Source organism: Colossoma macropomum, unplaced genomic scaffold, assembly GCF_904425465.1.
Source record: "Colossoma macropomum unplaced genomic scaffold, Colossoma_macropomum, whole genome shotgun sequence".
NCBI lineage: Eukaryota > Metazoa > Chordata > Actinopteri > Characiformes > Serrasalmidae > Colossoma > Colossoma macropomum.
The window spans coordinates 15,084,771-15,108,726 of NW_023494810.1; the positions used below are offsets into that span (position 1 = coordinate 15,084,771).

Below are 23,956 nucleotides of genomic sequence, written 5' to 3' on the forward strand. Positions count from 1 at the left end.
CTCACTGTGTTACAGTAACTCCTCTGTAACAGAACGATTATTTACACTACAGTAACTTATCAAACCTCCTCGCTGTGTTACAGTAACTCCTCTGAACAGAACAATTATTTACACTACAGTAACTTATCAAACCTCCTCACTGTATTACAGTAATTCCTCTGAACAGAATGATTATTTACAGTACAGTAATTTATCAAACCTCTTCGCTGTATTACAGTAACTCCTCTGAACAGAATGATTGTTTACAGTAACTTATCAAACCTCCTCACTGTATTACAGTAACTCCTCTGAACAAAATGATTATTTACAGTACAGTAACTTATCAAACCTTCTCGCTGTGTTACAGTAACTCCTCTGGACAGAACGATTATTTACAGTAACTTATCAAACCTCCTCGCTGTGTTACAGTAACTCCTCTGGACAGAACAATTATTTGCAGTAACTTATCAAACCTCCTTGCTGTATTATAGTAACTCCTCTGAACAGAACGATTATTTATAGTAACTTATCAAACCTCCTTGCTGTATTACAGTAACTCCTCTGAACAGAACGATTAATTACACAGCTGGACAGATGTTAAAGTTTACCAGTGTTATTATTATTAGTATATTATTTTGCACTATTCTACATATAATAGCTTTTATAGTATCTACTCAGACCTGTATGTAGAGATATATAGAGATACAATTTATTGTATTTTATGTTGTCTTTTAGTTTAATCCTTGTAAACAGTCTGTATGCTTGTCTGGTCTGTGCAGTGTGTTAATATCATGCATGTGTGACTCACCAAGACTGATTTCTTGTGTTAGTAATGCGAAATAAAGTAATTCTGATGCTGATTCTGATCCTGATGGTCAGTAAGACTGTATATATGTTGGCTGCTTCTGTGTAACGGAGCCAGCAGATGGTGTAGTTCTGTACTTTGAGTAACAGAGCAGTTATATCAATGGAGCAGTGAAGAATAAATACTGTTCTTTATTGTAGGGCAGCCAGATCTGAACACTGTTTAAAGCAGGTGCCTAAACTGATGCACTCTGGGAAAATGTTTACCAGAAAAAGAAGGTTCAACTATCCAGTGTCCACAAAGAAAGACTAATTCTTTAGTCAGAATTACTTACAGTCTTCTGCCATATTTCAGCTGTCTGACACTGCCATGTCATACTTCATCATCATCACACTGCTTGCACACGCGAGTGCACACATGTATGACATGCAACATACTAAACAGACCAGACAAGCACAACCAGAGGAGGCAGAGTAGCCTAAATCAGTACTCAAGCAAAAGTTATGGGTAAAATAATGACTCAAGCAAAAGTGAAACTACCTTCATATGAAACAAGTTGAGAAGTCAAGATCAAAACAAAATGAAATTAAACACAAAAAAAATGAAAAATGTATCTGAATAAAAAGTACACTCTTAAAAACACAGTTCATCAAGGGTTCTTTAGTAAGGATACATAGAACCATGAGCACTTAAAGAACTCTTTGCCCAATGAAAGGGTTCTTGGCATCATTAAATGGTTCTTCAGTTTGATGGAAAATGTGCTGTATATAGTTCTATTTTGAACCTTTTTGAAAAGGGTGTTATATAGAACAGGGTGAACAAAGTATGCAGAGAAACAGATGGACTATAGTCTGTAACTGTAGAACTACAAAGTGCTCCTATATGGTCAGTGCAGCTGATAAAATGACAGTGAGTGTAGAAACAAGGAGGTGGACATAATGTCCTGTTCAATGTTTATACACAGAAACTTAAAACACAATAAATACAGAACAAGCTGGACCCAGAGATGTGCTGGTGCACAGACAGTGTGTAAAGTGTGCAAAGCATGTGCGGTGCTTTTAGAATGAGTCCAGTGTGTGAATTAAACTTCAGTGTTCAGTAAACATTATATCTTCTGTGTTCAGTCTAAACATAGTCAGTCAGCAGTGACATGGAGAGAGGTCAGAATGAGATTCGAGTTTTTAGACCGTTCGGGTGGCGTTTGTATTTGTGTTGATGATCTGTGGGTGTGACCGGTTTACCAGCTCAGGGGTAGAAGCTGTGCTGGTTGTGGTGCAAATGTTCTGATATCTCCTCCCAGATAGCAGCGGGTGGAGCAGGAAGTGGTGGTGGTTTGTGTGAGTGGGTCTGAGGTGATACTGCTGGCTTTTCTCAGACATATTTTATTGTCAATATCCTGTAAGGGTGTGGATGCATGAGTGCATGAATTTTTTTGAAAATGGTTCTATATAGCACCAAAAAGGATTCTTGTAATGATGTAGCAGCACACTTTTTGGTGCTATTTAGAACCATATACAGCACATTCTCCATCAATCCATCATGCAGAGAACCATTTAAGCATGCAAATGATTTTGAGTGTTCATGGTTCTGTATCGCACTTTTGTCTTTACTAAAGAACCCTTGAAGAACCATCTTTTTTAAGAGGAAGGAAAGCAACCTCTCTCCAACTGGTCACTTATTTAGTGTAAGCAAGGAAGTTATACAGACATCCCTGCTGAAAAACCCATAGAAATCATTAAGTGTTTGTTGGTTCCTCATGGTTTTGTAATGTGTTTTGGCTTTTGGGGTTGATATCACAGTGTAGGATCTTAATGGTTAAACAGGTGAACAATTACTGATTCTAAATGTATTTGATGGTTTCCTAATGGGATCTAAAGATGTTCTACACCATTAAGCCAATTTCCATTTGAAAGCAAAACCATAAGGTTTTAATCCTAATCGTTTATAATGGTTCTTTTCCAGCAGGGATTCCTTTTTCCACAGATATAAACAGTCAAATCAGTCACTCTGCTTAGTGAAGACATAATGTATAAAAGAGTACAGTATATGTGTTTACCCACGACAGAATTCTGACTTGTGATTGGGTGGTTTCAGACCTGGCAGACTTGCCAGGAAATCTGTGTGCAGCACGGAATGTTTAATTTGATAATATGTATTTATTGAATTCAGTAAAAGAATTGGCATTTTAATTTGTTTACATTAGATTTTTTTTATTGGTTATTATTGTCTTAACCCTTGTGTGGTGTTCATGTTTTTGTTACTCAGTGGTCTGGTGGACCCACCGCATTATTGCAGCTGTAGCCAGTTAGCAGCCTGTCCATGTTGGTCTGTCCACACATACTAACAGAAGACCATGTAGGAGGAGAACAGAGTGAAGGGACACAGGGACACAGGACCTCCACACTTTTATTCCTCATGGGTTCACCCCAACGTCACATGTGTAATATAAATGTGTAGGGGGTGAGCAGTGTGAAGTCACTGAAAATGTGTTATTTGATATGTTCTTCATAGAAAATGAGCAAAGGCCAAGGAATCTTAGGTGGAAATGATAATAAATTGCATAATTTATTCTTTTGGTAAACATTGAAAATGGGTCGCACAGACCCGAGCAAGGTTAAAGCTTATTTCATTGAGTTGTTTGCTGTGTGACATACAGAAACAAAAACAGCACCTGGTCTACTCTTTAAATAGTACTGCTTCAGTCCCGCTCCACTCACACAGTTTGCATGAAAGCGCTGACCTGTTAATATGAGCACTGAAATGAAAATCAAGCCATTCCATGTCACTCACTCACACCGCGCAGAGGTTGTCTGTGTGAATCAGGGCCTCACAGTGAGTGTGTTTACACTTAATAATGCGATAACTGCAGAAAATCTGATTTTGTCAGTAATCTGATCAACACGTTTATATGCACTTGAGTAATCAGATAATGGGAAACTCCGGGTCTACATGAGTCAGACAGTAATCAGATTTCTGCTTTACAACCAGCCAATAAACTCACAGAAGAAGACGAGAGGTAAAAGTAAGGTAAACTCAAACTTCATGAGCGGCTTTTTTTTAAAAACATTGAGGGACTTTACCTGAAAAAATGAACGTACATCATCTAGAAAATAAAGAATATTTAAATCCTTTATTTCGTGTTTGGTTTCAGTGCCGCTCCAAAAGTGTTTTGCTGCCATCTCGCGACATCCACTGTCTGTTCTCGTGCATGCGCAGACTAAGAAATCCGATAGAAATCAGAGTACGAGTATACATGCACTGAGAAATCTGTTTACTGAGCTAAAATTCAGCTCTCTTAATTGGATTCCTTAATCGGATTTCTAGATCGGAGTATGGCGTTTACATGACCATTCGAATAATCGGATAACTGCAGAAATCCGATTATGATCGGATTATTGAGTGCATGTATATGCACTCAGTTTCTCTGGGCTGCCTTGAAGCAGTTTCTTAGTGGAATGAAGCAGTAATGTTAAACTGGACCAACAAACCTTCCTTACAGTATTACAGTAACTCCTCCTGTAGCATAAAGCTCATTGGTAGTACTGTGCAAGTACATTTTTGCAAATGTCCGTCTCACCCTGGAATATTCTGTGTATAAAACACTCTTTAAAAAGATGGGTTTTCAAGGGTTCTTTAGTAAAGAAAATTGTTTTACATAGAATCATGACCACTCAAAGAACCCTTTGTATGCTTAAAGTATTCTCTGCATGGTGAAATGGTTCTTCAGATTGATGGAGAATGTGCTATAGATTTTGAAAATGGGCCTATATAGCACCAAATAGGGTTCTTTTACTGTTGTGATGTCAAGCCTGTAGCAATACAAGAACCCTTTTCAGTGCTATATAGAACCATTTTCAAAAATATTTTATATAGAACCATTTATAGCACATTCTCCCTCCATCTGATAAACCATTTCACGATGCGTTCTTGAAGCATTCTATACAGAATCATTTGTTTTACTAAAGAAACCTTAAAAAACATCTTTTGTAAGCGCTGTATTTATAGTATATTTTATATTACTTGACCCGCATACATACAGACATTTATGTCTGCATATGTACAGATTTCCACACATCTTATATGTACATCTCCTGAGCCCCTTTCACGTCGGTTGAGTTTTATTGTTATTCTTTGTTTTATACTCTATGTACTGTATTGGTATTGTATTTGTCTTAATCCTTGTTATCAGTCTGTGTTCTTGATACACATCAAGTCCCACTGTCCACTGTAATGGACAATAACATCTGTAACCTTTATTACAACTACACACAAATCAACAAATATAATAACAAATATGAATCAATGCATTTTAAATATATATATTTAAGAAATACATTTTTAGCCATTTTCATACATTGCAAAAATATATTTCATAAATACATTTGGAGTATATATTTTACCATATAGGCTGGACGCTGACTCTGAAAGGGTTAAAGCCAGGATCCTTTCTGCATGGAGGGAATGCTTCACTCTTCCATATTGGTGTAAAACCGATAATCCAGGAGGGCCTGAACTTCATACCAGACTTTTATAGTATTTCTAACACTTGTATTAGCTAACTACATTCATTTCTATTTTTTATTAATTTCTTTTTCTCTGGACGTCCTGAGTGTGAATGAGCTTCTCTGGTCACTGTTTACACCGTCCATTCGCTGTGTGACCTGTGATATCGAACACCTCGTGGGAATCATCTATAAACTCCCTCTGCTTCTTTCTTTCTTTTCCAAATTCATTCAGATTTAACAGCGACTCGCTGCTGTGCGATTCTGTGTGTGTTTCTGTGGTTTTCCGTAGCGTGGCAGCGTAGAGCCAATCAGAGAGCGCCCTGTCGCGGAAGTCACGCTGTGATTGGTTGAGACGCGCTGTTGCTAGGCTGATGTGCAGCTGTGGTTTGAAATCGACCAGCAAACGAAAAAAAAGGCATAAAACAGACAGAATAACACCAACAAATAAACAAAATGTCATAAAATACAGTAAATAATACATAAAATACAGTAAATATGCTCGTAACAAATTGTCCAAAATAAATGCATAAATATCAGTACAAAATGAAAAACGTCTGAAGTTATTCTGAAAACAATAATACTTTTTTAACTTATGTTTTTTTTTTCTATTTTATTATTCAATGCCCTACGTGTAAAGAACAGACCAGGAAATATAATGTCCTGTTACTGCAATGAAAAAAGCACCTTAGTTGGCTTCATACCAAAAGCTGCTTAATGAAAACTGACTTAAAGGGGAATCCCACCAGTTTCCCAAAATTCCTCCATAAATGAGTGTGTGAGATGTAAACAGAGTGATTCAGAGTGGTTTGGTGTGAAATGGTTTAGATTTCTTTACAGTGGTGGTGATAGTAACAAGAGGTCGTCGTGACTACAACACAAATATGGACATTTTATTTACTATCCAAAACCACCAGTGAACCTACACATGTCTTCTAAGTTTTATACGAATGTTAATGTTGGGAAAATAGTGGACAATCTGAAATAATAAGTTTTAATAAGTAACTATTTTGTCACAATGCCCTATATGTATCCTTCCACTATGAATGGGTTTTAAGGCCGAAATCTTCTCAAAACTATTGTAAAACAATATCTCAGACATCAGGCAGTGTATTCATAACAATTTAATGTAATAACTTTCTGTAAGGGAGCTTTTAGAGGTGGACGTCTGGCTCCTATTACCACCACTGTGAACAATTCTGACTCAGTAAGTTTCTCTAGAATGGAGTGTTCCACACCAAATCACTCTGAACGACTCTGTTTACGTATTAATGCTCTAATAATGCAGAATTTTTGTTTAATATGTGTTTAAGTTTGATGCTTAATGAAAATGTCTGTTCTCACAGTCTTAGTCAACTGAGATGTTACAACTGACCCCAGCTTCAGGAGTGGGGTCAATTTGAACATGGTAGTTGCTTAATTTAATTTCAAATATCATAGTTTTCTGCATAATTTGAGCTCATCAGCTGTCCACTACATTGTGTGAAAATTCCATGATAAATGGACCAATAGAAATGCCCAAAAATTGACTTGAGTAAAATTTCTTTATGTTAATGTACATTAACGGTTAAGAATGTTTTGTCCTCTCCTGTAAAGTTATCATTTTGGAGAAACTTGTTTTCTTTAGAGAGTGGCAATGTGCTCAGATGGCAGTATGGTGAGGGTGTTTTTGGGTAAGCCAGAACCCACTATGTATCATGAGAGCTTTAAAGGAGTTCTCTGATTGTTTACTTTGGAGGTCTTAGCTGTATCAGTGTGTTAAACTAAATCCCCCTGTGTAGAGGCTGTACTTTAGCCTGGCTAACTCTCACTGTGGGTTAATGTGCAGTGACCTTTTGAAAGCAAAGTAATCACTAAAAATATAGCATTTATGGGCCACATATTAGATTCAATTTAACACCTACAGAGTTAACCCTTTACCATATGAATTATGAGATATGCATGAAAGAAATGTTTTATCAATTTTTCAAACTGAAAATTTTTCAAATTGAAAATAAATTGAAGTATAAAAAGTTAAAAATATGTGTGTTGGGAGGTACTCTGTGTTTTGTTGCCATATGGCAACAGCATTTGATGGAATTGCAACCTGCAATGCAAGCAGAGGGAGACAACATGAGCATAACAACCACATATTCATAAATGTTCAAACAAAAAATATGAAAACAATTAAGAGCTGGTAGACACCAAAACTGCCCCAATCAGATAAACAGCACTTGAGGGGGGAATACTACCATTTTTTTCAAGATTCGTGCATAATTAAGTGGTTGAGATGTAAACAGGGTTATATAAAGTGGTATGCTCCGTTCTACATTCTTAAAAAAGGGAATGGTTCTGTTTAGAACCGTAAGTTCTATATACAACCATTTCATGCTTAAATTGTTTTCTATGTGGTGAAACGCTTTATCAGATTGATGGAGAATGTTTTGTACATGGTTTTATAGAGGAGCAGTTTTCAAATGTTCGCCTATTGTAAATTTATTTATCACTCGTCAATAAATCTAACAGTGGGCCTCAACATCAGTCCAGTCTGAACTAATCGAACTGCGTCTCAGCCGCTGAACTGTGTAGAAATTTCGAAAATTTTGGTAGAACTGCCCATGTGGGAGCCTCTGTTCATTTTGTTTCACGCGCGTGCCAGATCCTCTCTATCAGCGCCCAGAATGACGTAGACTTGGGGGGAGGGGGTCCGCTTTAAAGCACGTGGGGCGTCACGTCACATGAAAATCAGCACCCTGGACAGCGGCGTCCGCTTCCGCGCGCAGCAGGAGGAGTACAACAAACAAACGGAGGCGACCAGAGCGCGAGGAGCAGCGGCGCTCGTGCACAGCGCTGCGGAGCTGCTGACGGTCTGAGTGAAGATGCAGCATCAGCGCGGAGCTGCAGGTCGCTCTGAGCTCCACATCTAAATCCACTGTGACAGGAATTCTGCTCTGGAAACTGTAGGGCGGATTCTCCGCGTGCGGACCTTCTGAGGATGCTATAGACAAAAGGGTGACGCCGTGTGAACGCGTGAGCACTTTCCCAGTCTGCCTTCTGCTGCGCACCAAGAACGTGTCTTCATGGATGAACTGTTTCTGCGTGTCTCTACAGTAGCCCGTGCTCACGTGAAGCTTCTCGCGCGCTCGAAGTGTCCGTCCCTGCTCCGTGAAGCTGATATGAGCTGATATGAGTTGTTGTGGGGTGGGGGGGGTGGGGGGTAGGAGGGTAGGAGGGGGGCTTGTTTATCTCTCAGAACGTCCAGCGTTGTGAGCAACAGACTAACCAAACGTGCTGTGGTAACGTTTTTGTTGCAAACAAAGATAACATTAATACTTAATTGATTCATTCATATTAATTCGTGTTAATAATAACACTGTAAAGCTCCTCGCTACTGTGTTGCCCTCTCAGTCCTCCAGCATGTTCAAATACAGGCTCCGCGTGCTCCTCAACGAGCTCAAAGTGCTGGTGCTTATGCGCCCGGGCGCGAGGCGCGGCGAGCCTGGCGTGGACGTGCGGCGCACGAGGCCTCCTTCTCCTCCGGGGCTCGCGCCCTGCGGCTGGCCGCCCTTCGGCTGCGCGCGCCCGGACGACGAGGAGGAGTACTACGGAGCGGAGCCGCGGCCCAGGAGCCTGGCGCTCGAGCAGAAGAAGGACGCGAGGATCAAAGCCGAGCTGGACGCCGTGTCGCTCGCGGGCAGCGTGGGCAGCGGCTCGCGCTCCCCGCAGTGCCGCATCTGCTTCCAGGGACCGGAGCAGGTAGGCTGTGAAACTTCTCAGATGGTCTCTGAGCACCGAACTGGCTTCTTGCTGGTACTCTCCGTTCCACCTTAAATGCCTCAGGCGCCAGAAGGTAACAGCCGCTCAATTTAAGGTTGAACGGAGAGTTCCAGCAAGAAGCTGGCAATTAAGCAACTGCAGGAGGAGAGAAGTTTGTCTTCTTCTTTTTTCGTCTGAAATGAAGTACTAGATGATCTACATGCAGCTCTGCACACATAAACACAGCTCAGTAATGAAGTTACAGGTCACAACCAGTAACCCAAACAAGTCAAAGTTGGGCTGTTACTGTTCGCATCTGTTTTGTCCACTTGTTCTATGGACATTGTTGTGGAGGCTTCAGACTGAAGTTTGCTTCTCTTGGTCTCGCCTGTAGAGGAAGGCAGGTTTGTAGAGCCGTTTGGAGAAAGAGGGAGTCCAGAGCGAGAGGCTGGAGAGGAGCTTGTCTTACCAAGAGAGGCTGAAGGAGCAGTGCACTCTGGGAGATGATCTGAGCTCAGTAGGTAAAAGCAAAGCGTAACTGGATCCACAGCAGGCAGGATTGAAGACTGTTCAATGCTGTATGAAGTCACAGTCTGATGTGGACTCGAGTTTATAACTGTGTAGGTTTAATGTTTCAAGAGAAGAAGTGCAATTGAATGTTGTCTTCTTAATTCTCAGTAGGTTGACTTGCTCTTCTTCTTCTTCTTATCATTATTATTATTAGTAGTAGTAGGTGTAGTAGTAGTAGTAGTAGTAGTAGTAATAGTAGTAGTAGTATTAGTAATAGTGTTGGTGGTGGTATTGTCGCCGTCATTATGATTATTAATAGTAGTAGTAGAAGTAGTGTTGTTGATGGTGGTATTATTATTAGTAATGTCCCTCAGCTCATTTCCTATTAGACAGGCTTGACTTTGAGCTATCTGGCTAAACTGAGAAATTCTGCTTTGTGAAACGCCCCCTACGGTTGTTGTTGTTGTTGTTTTATTATTGGTGTTAGTAGTTATATGAGTGGTTTTGTTGTTATTTTTATTATTATTAGTAGTAATAGTATTAGCAGTAATAGTTGTTGAAAGTGCTGTTATTACTGTTGATGTTGTTTTTAGTATTATTGTTGGTGGTGTTGGTGTTATTGGTATTGGTGAATTTGTTGTTGTTATTATTATTACTGTAGTAATAGATATTGTTTTTATTGTTGTTGTTCTTGTTGTTGGTGGTGATGTTGCTATTATTATTATAACTGTAGTTGGTGTTATTGTTGTTGTTTTTATTATTTTTGGTGTCGGTGTAGATTTTGTTGTGGTCATTAATATCATTAGTAATAGTAGTAAGTGCTAAAATGTGTTTATTGTGTGATGCCATAAAAGAACCACTTGTTGTACCCAAAAAAACCTTTCATGGTTCAGGTACACATTTCCATCTGGACATTCATGAGCTGAGCTCTAAATAAACTCTCCTGCTATACAGTTTTGTACACTGTACAATTGACATTTGACATTGTGTTAATAGTGAGTTTGTGCTGCAGTAACAGCCTCTACTCTTCTGGAAGGCTTTACACTAGATGATGGAACATTGCTGTGAGGATTTGATTGAGCGTTAGTGAGGTCAGGTACTGATGTTGGATGGTCAGTTGAAGATCACTCCAACTCATCCCAAAGGTACTGGATGGAGCTCCATCACTCCAGAAAACACAGTTCCACTGCTTTCCCATTCTATTGGTCCCATTATATTGGTCAGTGCTTTTCTGTGAAGATTATACAAGCTGGGTCAGTAATGGGTGCAGCTCATTAGGACTGTCCGGATACTTTTGGACAGGTATTATAATAGCTTCCACTCATTGTAAATCAGAGCATGAATGGTTGATTCCAATAAAATGCAGGGGCATGGCTTGAATAAGGTTCCAGCCATGGATTGAAACTCTTTGTTTTGGTAGTGACATGAAGAAGTTTTTTATTTATGTATGAATGAAACTCGTGATAGACAGAAATCTTTCACTTTAAAAGAAATCAAAAAGATCTACATTTAAAAAATACAGAATATGTAAGTGTGATTTTCCTAAGTGTTTCCCAAAATTTAGGGGTTAGAGTTTGGGACAAACTCCTCACAATAGAAAATATCCTATAAGAGATGATTGTGTACATATTTATCTTATTACTATGTCTGTTAATGCACTTAGGTTTAAATAGATCAGAACACAATCCTAGCAAATATCTAAGATTTGAATATGAATTGTTTTTTAATAGTTTTGACTAATTCAGTAGAATCCAGTAAATATACTTATTTATTGTTTTAAGATCTCTACTTTCGCATTGACCAAACTTTTTTCCTGATCAACATGAATGAAGTGCTAATCAGGTTGGCTAACATAAAGCTCCCAAATATCCAGAAATGGCCTCAATACCAGGAAACACTGTTCTGCTTGTATTGGCCGGTTTCTGCAGTTCCAGAGGTTAGGGTTCTCCACAGGAGTTTATCCTCCTGCTGCTGCCATTTAGTTCTACAAACACAAATTAGCTGCCTTGTCAGAGAACATCAAAAATATTCATGCTAACAGTCATTAGTCATTACGAGCCCCAGTGTGAGTCTCCCTCTCTCTACAGGACAGTTTTCTGGATCTGAGCTGTGTTAGCCATGTCTGAGCCACTGTCCTGTGTAGTTTTTCTGAAGTTATTTTCTGGCCCTGATTTAGCAGCAAAGCAGATGGAGAAAGAAACCATGACCGGCCCAGTATGACCATTAGAACAGTTTGGCTCTATAATAGAAAAGAGGCCTGTGACAAGGTTAGAGAGTGTTTTATTTATAGATGATAAATGATGTTTTCCTTTCCGTTTTCAGGCCAGTCTTGCAGACCAGTTTATCCAGGTTCAACACCTTTTTTGCTTTAATTTTTAATGTTTTGTTTAGACTGTCCACAACATCTTGCTATGTGGGACTAATTTTCAGTGCTGTGTGCTGAGCGGGTGTGTAACCACCCCCCTGCAGGTGGGGGACGAAGCACACATGAAGAGAAATCATGCAAATTAATGAACAGCCTAAATTAAGTAGAACAATCACTAAATCGTATATAAACAATATAAAATGATAACAGTAAATCAGTTAAAATGAATGAAGTCATTCTAAAGAGCTGTGAAGCAGGCAATCACGTGAACAACACACAGATTCTCGTAGCTTACAGAGACGGCGGAGCCTTTAGTCTGATGGCCACAGCTTCCCAGCAAAACACCAAAAATAACTACTCTGCGGTTTAATTCCTGCTTTGTGTTTACTAGGAATAAATACCATTTGGTGAAGTTACTCCCAGTGAGCCTGATGACCATGACTGCCGTGCTATTTCAGCAGAGAATAACGTGTTTGTTAACAGACTGTCAGATATTGGATGTGAGTTTGTCATGACGGAACTGTGCGTTTACTTATTTCAAAATGGAATATCTACTGAATAATGTAGCTCATAGAGCAGCACTGCTAACCCAGCACCACTCACTCACCTGTTTACTGAGTAAATCAGCCAATCACAGCACAGTATGCTAATTATTAAATGCAGTGTCAACAGACTTTAAGCTGAGCTAAAATTTAAAATCATAACTGACTGGTACCTGATGGAGGACTTTCACCATAAAGCATAATTGATGGTTTATTAATAATGGTGGACTGATGATGGCTGACTTTTTCACTTTTACTAACTAGGGTGGCCAGAATATTCATACTTTATTCTGGAGCCTCACTAGCCACCCTGACCACCCCTTGGCTAAGCCTGCGGGTGCTGGCCTACCTCAGAGTACAACTAGACAATCTGATTGGTGTAGAAATGGATGTTTTAAAAGGAGCCACATTTTCCATTTTTCTTGGATTCACTTTTTTTATTCGTAAAGCCTTTTAGGTGTTTTTGTGTACCAAAACATAATAATTCATTTCTACATGACAATTTTCCAACTTTTCTTTATCCCTTAGAATTAAACTTATTTTGTCACTATGTCTTTGAGGTTGATATATATAAATTAGCTCTGTTCTGATTGTCTGCTGTTCAAAATGTGGCACAAACTGTTAAGCTGTTAAGTTCCACACATCCCTTGGAAGCTGCGTTGATTCATTTGCTTCCTGATATCCAGGAACCGCACAACGTTTAATCGTTTTCCCACATCTTCCACTCCAATAAAGCTATTTGTCTACTTCAAACTAAACTGAATCTAACAATCGCCGGACACGCTGTTATACTCTCATGTCTCTGCACTGCTAAAAGTTCTGTGTGGTGACACAGGCCACCATATGACACCTGTGATTAGGACGAATCACAGTCAAGGGGAGGTTTCAGAACAAATGAGGCAACATACAACACTGCACATTACTTCAATGGAAAGAGGCAGAGCTGCTGTAGGCTGAATAGGTGGGGCTAAACTGCTGTAGGCTGAATGGGTGGAGCTAAACTGCTGTAGGCTGAATGGGTGGGGCTAAACTGCTGTAGGCTGAAAGGGTGGGGCTAAATTGCTGTAGGCTGAATAGGCAAGGCTAAACTGCTGTAGGCTGAATGGGCGGGGTCAAACTGCTGTAGGCTGAATGAGTAGGACTAAACTGCGGTAGGATGGGTGGTCATTTGTAAATATGTTCATGGTTGTGACATCACAACTACAACGAATTCAACACAGACTGTTTTGGCAGTGCAGTGGTTTTGTAATGCAGTCTTTGTTCTCGCCCACCTGACATCAGTGAAATTTCAAAAATCCTCCATCTTTTTTCTGCAAGACGAAAAAGGTTTTTCAAGCAAACTCACCCCCTTATTTTTGAATAATCTCCTTCTTTCCCGTCTCTGAGCGAGACGGAGAAAGAGAGATTGTATAGACCGTGTAAAGGGCACGAGCACTGAGTGCTGCCACGTTGGCAGACAGGCAGTAAAGTGTATGAGTCACCGTGCTGCCACCCCGCTCTAACCATCCTCTATTCATTTACAATCTTCTTCTCCCTAAACGTCTCCAACATCACCCCCCCCACCCTGCAGCTATCTACAGTCAGTGAATCCTCACGCATGTATTCACCAGAGCAGCAGCACACAAACTGAGCAAAATTTGACTGAAAACAAACAAAATCTGTGACAGAGAGATGGTCAAAAAGTCAAGTTAGAGTTTATTTATGTAACACTTTTTACAGCAGGTGTCGTCATAAAGCAGCTTTATATAAAATATGTCTATGATTAAATCATTTGTGTTTAGGTGAAACAATGTTTATGATTGATTAATTTGAGCCTGTGCAGCAGCAGGGTCATCAGGAGGGTCAGTGTGTGCAGGTTTTCTGCACAGCATTGGACAGCAGGATGCTCCATAGTGATCAAACTGGTCCAGAAAGTGGGCAAGCAAGGGCTCCTGATCAAGGCAGATGAAGAACAGCATCAGACCCAACACAATGGGATGTTACGATGAAAACGAATGAAGGAGCACTTCATACTCTTAATGGAGTAAAAACAAAAACTCTTAATAGAGACAGCAATAAGTATGTTATACACAATCATAATTTATAGGGTACTTTCTGTTGGAAGGAGTCTGTCCCAAACCCTAACCCTTAAACTTACACTTGTACACACAAATGCTTTTTACTAAGCATTTTAGTCCATAGGTGGGGCCTTATTTTAGCCACACCCCTGCATTTTAGAGCAGGAAGTGAGGCTGCATCCCTGTCCCTCATGGCCACATGGTGAGCAGGTAGATCCTGTTGTTTTGAAGTAAATGAGTCCCAAATCTGAAAATTAGTGTGGAACATTAAGAATTGTCATATTTTTTCTGCAGTTAAGAACTTTTTTGTGTAATAATGTAAAATATAATGATTTTATGTTTGTACAGTTGTTCAAAGCTGTGTTTGCTAGTCATGTACTGGCTGAGTTTTTGAGTTCAAAATGAGCTAAAATTATCACCACCAAAACAGTCACTACTAAAACATTTGGTAGAGTTTTGGTAGTTTGTGTATATCGTGTTTTTCACACCACGTCGTACGTCTTTACGTATTAACCTCACACATACAGACTCAAAAAGAAGGTCCGGCTCAATGTTTAGACCTCAATTGATCTCAGAATCAACATGTGATGACAATAGTAGATAAGTCACTCACATCCTCAGAAGAAGCGTCCTTTACCAAGTTCTCTGTGAATTCTCTTTCAATCAACATCAACTTGGGGAACATTTCTTAGTTAAAACATGCCAAAATACTAGTCTATGATAAATGATGAGCCTGTGTTTGTGATGTTAATGTGTACAGATGTATTACCTCTGACTGTTAAATGATTATTTCAGGCTTTACAGGGCAACTCACAGCAGCACATGCTCACCATATTTTAACCTGTTTTTATTCTCCTCATTCAGTAATGATGCTTCTTTCAGTTTTAACTAACAAGCACAACCTGTGCTACACCATAGATATACATACATAGATGCCGGTTTGTCTGTTGTCCTGTCTGAGGAGATACGTCTGCATGTCTGCCATGTTGGAACGGTCAAGATCTGCTTGTAAACAATTACACGTGTACTGAGATATGATGAGATCTCATGATTAAATCAGCCATAACTTCCTTATTACTCAACCGATCTCCCCAATTTGTTTTGTTATAAACCTCAGACATAGATTAATCTAGGTCAAACTGTCTGCTCTCAATAGCACATTTCTGTTTCATAATTGTGATTGTGCTGATTAGCTGTCCAGAGCAGGAGAGTATTCAGTCTGTACCTGACGTTAAAAACCAAGTTTAGCATGACAAACACAATCACACACATCAGCAAATCCATCAATGTGTGAATCATGTCTAGTGTTAATGCACATAAAAATAAAATAAACCCCCCAAAACACAATAAGAAGGACGAGACTGAAGTTGGCTTCCTATTCGACCTTCGATCGATTCGATCTTCTTGTTCAGATTTTCCCCTTTCACCTTAAATGGTGGAGCAGTTACATTCTATTGCCTGATGCTGCACCATTTAAGTTTAATTTAGCTTTGTGTAAGAAGGTGCTAATCTGTTGTGGATATCCACACTAATTAATGGCTATTATATGCTATTATAGGCTATTATTTCATTATTACATTATTATTATTATAGGCCATTAAATGAAATAAGCTTAATATAAAAACCAGAGGAAAAAACAATCACACCAGCAGGTTCTCTGTGCTTCACCAACCGCACGGCCATATCTACACATAAACATCACACAGACGTGAGTGTGGATTACTATATTATCTCCGTTATATAATCCCATCACACTTTCTGAGTGCAGAATTCTTGAAATAGTGTAATTTTGGACAGTATCTTTCTTAAACTGTCTTTGGACAGTAACTTTCCTAATCTGTAATGGTACTGAATGCAGTCCAGCAGTGATTTTGAACCCCAATGCACTACACAATGTTCTGTGTGCAGTTACACGTTTCCACCAGAGAGGTCTCCAAATCCCCAAACCAGTGAATCGTGATTGAAATCAATTCTCTATCAGCTGAGAGATTCACACAGTGCTTTCTCTCTGCAGGGGGAGCTGCTAAGTCCGTGTCGGTGTGACGGCTCCGTGCGCTGCACCCACCAGCCCTGCCTCATCCGCTGGATCAGCGAGAGGGGCTCCTGGAGCTGTGAGCTCTGCTACTTCAAATACCAAGTGCTAGCAATCAGCACCAAGAACCCTCTGCAGGTCGGTGGAGGTTTGTGTGTGTGAGTGCACATGTTTCCTTTCTGTATTCCAGCACATTTTACTGCAAAAAAACACTGTCTTTGAGGTTAAACTGAAGAATGTCAGCTTCAATTTGAGACCCTTTACCTCCTGGGTGAACCATATACGAATTACAACCCTGTTTATGGACAGCCCCCTGATCATTTTTTAGTTTTTTATTTGGCTGCAAGTCCTGACTGTGACCCACAAAGCCAGAATCTACAATGTTTTATCCTATCGGTTCTTCACTGAGGTTCTTCAGAGTTGTTTGGAGTGAAACGGTTCAGATTTGTTTACAGTGGTGGTGATAGGAACCAGGGGTCGCCATGACTACAACACGTCTTCTGAGTTTTATACGGAATGTTGATGAGGGGAAAATAGTGGAAAATCTGAAATAATAAGTTTTCATTGGGGACTATTTTACCTCACAACGCCCTCCATGTATCCCTGAAGCCTGAATAGATTTTAAGGCCAAATCTTCTCAAAACTATCCTAAACAATGTCTCAGGCATCAGGCAGTGATATTCATAATCATTTCATGTAATAACTTTCTGCGAGGGTGCTTTTAGAGGTGGATGTCTGGTTCCTATCACCACCACTGTATACAATCCTGACTCAGAGCATTTCACACCAAACCACTGTGAACAACTCTGTTTATAACATAATCATTTAATTATGTAGAATTTTTGAAAAACTGGTAGAATGTGTGTGATAATTATGTCTGCAATGCTTATTTGTGAGAAGTGTGCTGAGAAATAGACTCGCCACCTTACAGGTCTGCACTGCCAGTGATGGCAGTCCAAGTCATTTTAAAGTGTGAATATATAGGCTATATAGGTGTCAGTAGAAGACCACAAATTACAGCTAAACCTGTCTTTATGTTCTAGTGGCAGACCATCTCACTGACGGTGATTGAGAAGGTCCAGATTGCAGCCATCATCCTGGGCTCCCTCTTCCTCATCGCCAGTATTTCCTGGCTAGTGTGGTCATCTCTCAGCCCTTCAGCCAAATGGCAGCGGCAGGACCTTCTCTTCCAGATCTGCTATGGCATGTATGGCTTCATGGACATTGTTTGCATAGGTGAGTCACTCAGCTGCTTCAACGGCTGCACAATACACATTGTATGTCCAGAAGTATCCAGACGGCCCCTCTAATGAGGAAAATCAGCACCCTTGCTGACACAATTTGTATAAGTCTAAGGTCATTATTTCGAAGGGCTAGAGGGGTATAAAGACCCCCAGCACCGGGCTGTGAAGCAGTGGAACTGTGTTCTCTGGAGTGATGGAGCTCCATCCAATACCTTTGGGATGAGTTGGAGTGATCCAGAACTGACCATCCAACATCAGTACCTGACCTCACTAATGTTCAATCAAATCCTCACAGCAATGTTCCAGCATCTAGTGTAAAGCCTTCCAGAATAGTAGAGGCTGTTACTGTAGCAAAGGGGGACTTATACTTTTATTAGTGTAGGGTGCTTGGTCAAAAAGGGGAATCAAGCCCCCCTCTGCAGTGGAGAGGGTAGAGGTGTTACCATTCACACTATACCAACCACAAACAGCCATGCCAATGTTTTTCTCAGTGCACCTATTAATGAGTTAATCTATAAACCTATTTAATGTTTGTGACCCGCCCACAGTCTCACAGTGAAACACCCTGGACAGGCCCCCAGTCCATCCCAGAGCAGTTATACAGATATATACAATAGTGAGATTTAACACTAAGTAGGTAATAAAAACTTCATTATTATGACAGAAGGTTATTTTTAAGTTTAAAAAACAATATTAGACTGCTTTGGGACTCTGATCTGTAACACTGATCTATAACTCTGCATAGACTTTCTCTCTTTTCTCTTTCTCGCAACTTGCGTGTGTTTGAGTGACATCCACAGAGCAGCCAACAGCCGTCAGCTCACTGTAATAAAATAAACAATGCAGATTTTGAAAATTAAAATATATAAATGTAAACATATAAATATAAACTCCTAAACATAACAAGTATGCGTGGGTCTATACTACACTCAAATTATTATACAGATTAGGACTTTTTCTTATTAATATATATAGCAGCACTGAAATCAGGGATACTGCAGCCCCCTCAAGCCACCCCCCCCCACCAGCTTCCCTGGCTATGACTGAACTTGCGTTCAGCTGATGAAACTGGCTACTAGCTAAAATGTACATTAATAGCGAATACTGAGTTGAGGTTGTGTTGCGTTTCTTTAAACATTTACAGACCAAGTAGACATTCAGAAGTTCTTACGTCCTTCTCCTCTTTCCTTCCTCTTTCTGCCTCCATTCTTCTTGTCAGGCCTTATAATCCACGAAGGTTCATCAGTGTACCGAATATTTAAGCGCTGGCAAGCAGTGAACCAGCAGTGGAAAGTGCTGAACTATGAGAAGGCCAAAGATCTCGGAGATCCGATGGGCTCCAGCAGCAAAGGAGGAGGGGGTCGAGGGTCACGGAGCTTGCCCCACAGCTCGGGCGCAAGAGGGCACGCGGGTCGCACTGGGCGGCGGATTAGGACTCTACTCAACCACCACTGTGGCTACACTGTACTGCACATTCTCAGCCAACTGCGGCCGAGCGAGCACCGCCTCGGCACTGCCACGAACCATGAGGTCGTCATGAGGGTTACAACGGTATAAGGACAGGTGCTCATCAGAAAGAGGGGCTTTGGACCTAACCACCCCCCCCCCAAACTGAGCCCCAAACACCCCTACTCCTTCCCCCCAAAAAGAAAAATACAAACACTGAGATGCCAGGCTCCTACTGTACAGGAGATTTTCTGATGTTGCTAATTTTAAGTGCTATGCCTTGACAACTTTGAAAGCTGTGGAACAAAAAAAGCACTGATAAGGAAGAAGAAGACTAGAAAAGGAATGTGATCACAACTGAAAATGCTGGAGCATTTCTTTCCTTACCCTAAAACACTTAAAGCATTGCCATACACTCTGTTCTGCTGTTTTCTATGGGGCAAAACAGTGAGTCAGTTATAATGATTTTATAAGAGATACAGAATTTTATATATCATCTCTTTATGTGAGTCTGCCTGTCAGTCAGACCTGCCGTCCACTGTGCGCAGCATCGAGGACAAGGCAGAAATAAAACATTGGAGTTAAAAGGGATTTGACTGAGCCAGAGCCCAAAGCAACAACTGTTAAAAATAGCAACAATTCATCTTCTGCAATAAAAACAGAACATGCACACGTAATGATGAACTGAACTGGATGTAAATGCTCATGTTTTGGGTTTTTTTTTCCATATTGTTGATTATAAATAATGTGATATCGCAGATTTGAAAGCAAATGATCAAATATTAAAGAGTTGTAAGAAGCCTTAATTTATGACACCTTTGTTATCGTTTTGTTAAAGCGTATATTTCCTTAAAAAGCAAAGGGTTCTTCAGTAAATGCACTATATAGAACTACTTGAATGCATGTGGTTCTTTCCATGGCCTATATGATGGGAAACCTGTTTTGTATGGTTCTTTGAGGAATCTTGCAAGTCGTGAAACCTTTTTGCTATTACTTAGAACCCCGTTTGCTCAGAGTGTAGACTGTGTACAATAATTTAGCTCTGTATAGTGAAAATTTCCCATTCCAGGCATTTGGGAAACAAACGGTGACTCTAAAGCTTTGAGCTCAATTCAGGTTTGGTACATGGAGACTGAGATATTCTGCCAGCCTGTCTGACAAACATATCCCTCAATAACACATACATCATCAGACTGACTGAGTAAAATAGAGTAAAATGCAAAGTTTATGACAAAAAATTGGCTTACAGTGAACTTCACCACTGCTGAAACATCTGCCCGTGCGAATGAGCTCACAGAGGAGAACCAGGGACAGATTAACCAGCTTCCATTAGTCAGACAAGTTAGTCTAGCAAACATCAACTCTTGCTAATGTCAGATATAATTAAAGGGGAACTCCACCGATTTTGCAAAATTACTTATTCATTTGAGCATTTAGATGTAAACAAAATCATTCAGAGTGGTTTGGTGTGAAATGCGCCTTTCTAGAGAAATTTACAGGGTCAAAATTAGTCACCATTATAGTACTAGGAACCAGACGTCCATATGTCTACTACAGACAATCATCATTTTATCTGCTATCCAAAATGACCAGTGAACTTATGTGTGTCTTATAAGGTTTTATATGTCACGCTGATAATGGTTAAATACTGCTAAATTCGAAAAAATATGTTTTTGGGTACTACTTTTTATTCACAACGCCCTGCATGTACCTGTCTGCCCTGCACTCCTTTTGTGTTGTTTGGGTAGCTAATGTGAGTATTCATCAGACACCTCACTGTCCTACCCCATTAATTGGTGAGCAAATTGGTCCATTCGTCCTGGGTTCTCCTGCTTCGGCACCGGCGGGTTCAGTCTCTCTCTCTCTCTCCCTTTTGGCTCTCTCGACATTTTGGGAACAGACCTTATTGATGTCCTCTGCATACTGTGCCATCTTCCAAAACTAGGTAAGAAAATTGAAAAAATAAACTGTAAACAAAAGCTGCTGCGTTAGCCATGTTAAACAGCTGTAGCTACAGGCTAATAACAAAAGCACCTTAGCTTGCGTGCATTGATCTTAGCTGGAGTAATTTTATTTTTTTTTTTACTAAAAATACATTTTAGGCCAAAACTTTATAACAAAGCAATCACAAAACAATGTCTCAGGTATCAAGCAACGCATTTATAACCACTTTGTGTAATAATGGGATGTAGCTTTTAGAGCCGTTAAATGCTTCGGATGTCTGGTTCATAGTACTATAATGGTGACTAATTCTGACTGCAAATTTTTTTGGAAAGGCTCATTTTACCTTGAAGAGTCAGTTCAGTGTGCTTTAGATAAGTAAAAGCAAAAAGAACATCAATAGGGAAAATTAAAATGAAGACTTAAGTGTTATTAAAATGAGCTCATTAAGGTTGAAATGCCAAAACCATTCAGTGATTTATAGATGAGCAGCAGCTCTTTAAACTCTGTTCTGGAAGCCTGCAGTAGTTAAAAATGGTTCTATATCAAACTATGAACACTCAATGAATAATTGCATTAATGATTAAAGGGTTCTATGCATCATTAAAGTGTTCTTCAGATTGATGAAGAATGTGCTCTATATAGAACTTTTTTCCAAAGGGTTCAATACAGCACCGCCAATGGTTCTTCTATTGTTACAAGCCTTACATCGAAACACAAATAGAACCCTTTTTGGTGCCATGTAGAACCATCTACAGCACATTCTCTATCAATCTGAAGAATGCTTTCACCATGCAAAGAACCCTTTAATCATGCAAAGGGTTCTTTGAGTGTTCATGGTTCTATATAGAACCACTGTCTTTACTAAAGAACCCCTGAAGAGTCATCATTTTATATGTGCATGACAGATAAAGTGTGTGTGTGTTGTTGATGGTCATATTAATCCATCAAATGTATCTGGAGTCAGTCCAGAATACCAGTTAAATTGTTAGAGTCCATTACACTGTGATGCTAACCCCTCAGCAAAACACAGAACACCATTAGAGACTACTGGATACCATCAGGAAACAGCAGGAACTAATGGTTTCTGTTTTATTTTTAGTAGGGATATGAGACAGTGAATGCTCTAAAATCACATATCACTGAGTTACTTTCCTAAACAGACAGTTTACTTAAAAAGCTTTTAATTTGAGGTTTTAATTTCCACTTTTTAAACTTCTCTGTAGAAATCACAAATAATTAAAATGTATTGGTATCGAGGAATTAGTTTTAGTGTTACGTGGTATCGGATTGAAAAGGAAACCAGTGATATCGTCGATCCCTTTTCTGTAGCTGTACTGATCCTAATCCCCTCATTAGCATATTTTAGTATATTGGACTGTGATAGGCTAAACTGCTATGTAGCGCCCCACAGAGGTAGTGCGGGTCCTCGGTAGGACCGTCCTCTTCCTTAGTAGCCTATTGGTCACACAAATGGAACAGTCCTAACGAGGCTGCGTGGTGACGTCACCAGAGCAGCGCGAAACTTGTGAGGGAACTGGTGAGAGAAAATGGAGCCCATTGCACTGTTTGTTGCTTTTTCATTTCTTCACGGAAATTGAGGAGATGTTCTCATGTAGTACGATAAACTACATATATTCAAATACGTATAAATAAAATACGATATATGGGAGAATGCTTTAATTAATCAATCAATCATTTTACACTGTATAAGGTAACAAAGACGAATTCAAGTACATGAATAGCTTACATTTTAAAACAAACTCTGCTCCAACGGCTTTGTTTTCCGCCATTTTTTGGTGCTGTTTTTTTTCCTTGGGTAACCGAAGGCCTTGAAAGATACATCTGACGCGTCCTCTGAACGAAGACTGCATTTCTAGGCTGTATACGAAGGGCCCTTCACTTTGGAACGAGCTGCTGTAACGCAGCGGCCGAGAAAGGCAGCCTACTTTGGCTGCAGCCTAGGCTTCGGAACACAGCTGTCGTCTTTCAGGTTGTGCTGAGAAAGTCTCTGTTTTCAATGGAAAAATGTGAACTTTGCGCTACAGTAACACAAAAATGCAGTCTTAAAAAAGATGATTCTTAAAGGGTTAGTTAGTAAAGGGAATGGTTCTATATACATCTATGGTTCTTTGCATGGTGAAATGGCTCTATAGATCGATGGAAGATGTGTTGTACATGATTATATACAACCATAGCACCAAAATATAGAACTCATGGTCCTACATAGAACCATTTCCTTTACTAAAGAACACTTTAACAGTGTAATCTATATAATTACAGTGAGCCATCCATGAGCAGTTAACCACAGTGCAGGAGCTCTAAGGCACTTTTTGGGAGCAACTGTTCACCCAGCTTAGCCTGGACCTCCACCTAGCGGACGCATTCAGCATTACTCCTGAATGACTGTAAGACCACAGTTTTTTATTTTAATGTATGTTTATGTATCCACATATTGTCACTGTCGTATCAAATCCATCTACATTTTTTTTATTTTTCAACATTTGAGCACAGCAAAAGTGAACATTTCATGTAAAGTGTGGTGTTTTTTCTGACAGTGACTGCCTGCATTTCTATGTTTTCTATAATGCTGTAGAGGACACGACTAGACCTTCCTCACATTCACACTGATCTGTGCTCTATCAATCCGATCATTCATTATTCATTATTAACCCTCCGTAACCTGAGCACTGATTTTATTGATGCATTTTATTTCTTTTTTCCATTTTAAGCTGTGTTTAGGAAGCCAATGATCAAAAAACTCTGAGGTGTATTTTGGGAAAATGCTGCATACATAT

At 39.8% G+C, this 23,956-nt stretch overlaps 1 protein-coding gene across 1 annotated transcript; it reads left to right on the top strand.

The window, feature by feature from the left end:
* The first annotated feature begins 8,682 nt into the window (after positions 1-8,682).
* Positions 8,683-19,383, top strand: LOC118799615 (E3 ubiquitin-protein ligase MARCHF9-like). The gene is made up of 4 exons (XM_036559580.1): positions 8,683-9,021; positions 16,510-16,665; positions 17,571-17,763; positions 18,991-19,383. The coding sequence occupies exons 1-4, from the start codon at positions 8,683-8,685 to the stop codon at positions 19,326-19,328; spliced, it is 1,026 nt and encodes a 341-aa protein (XP_036415473.1). The 3' UTR covers positions 19,329-19,383.
* Positions 19,384-23,956: the final 4,573 nt, after the last annotated feature.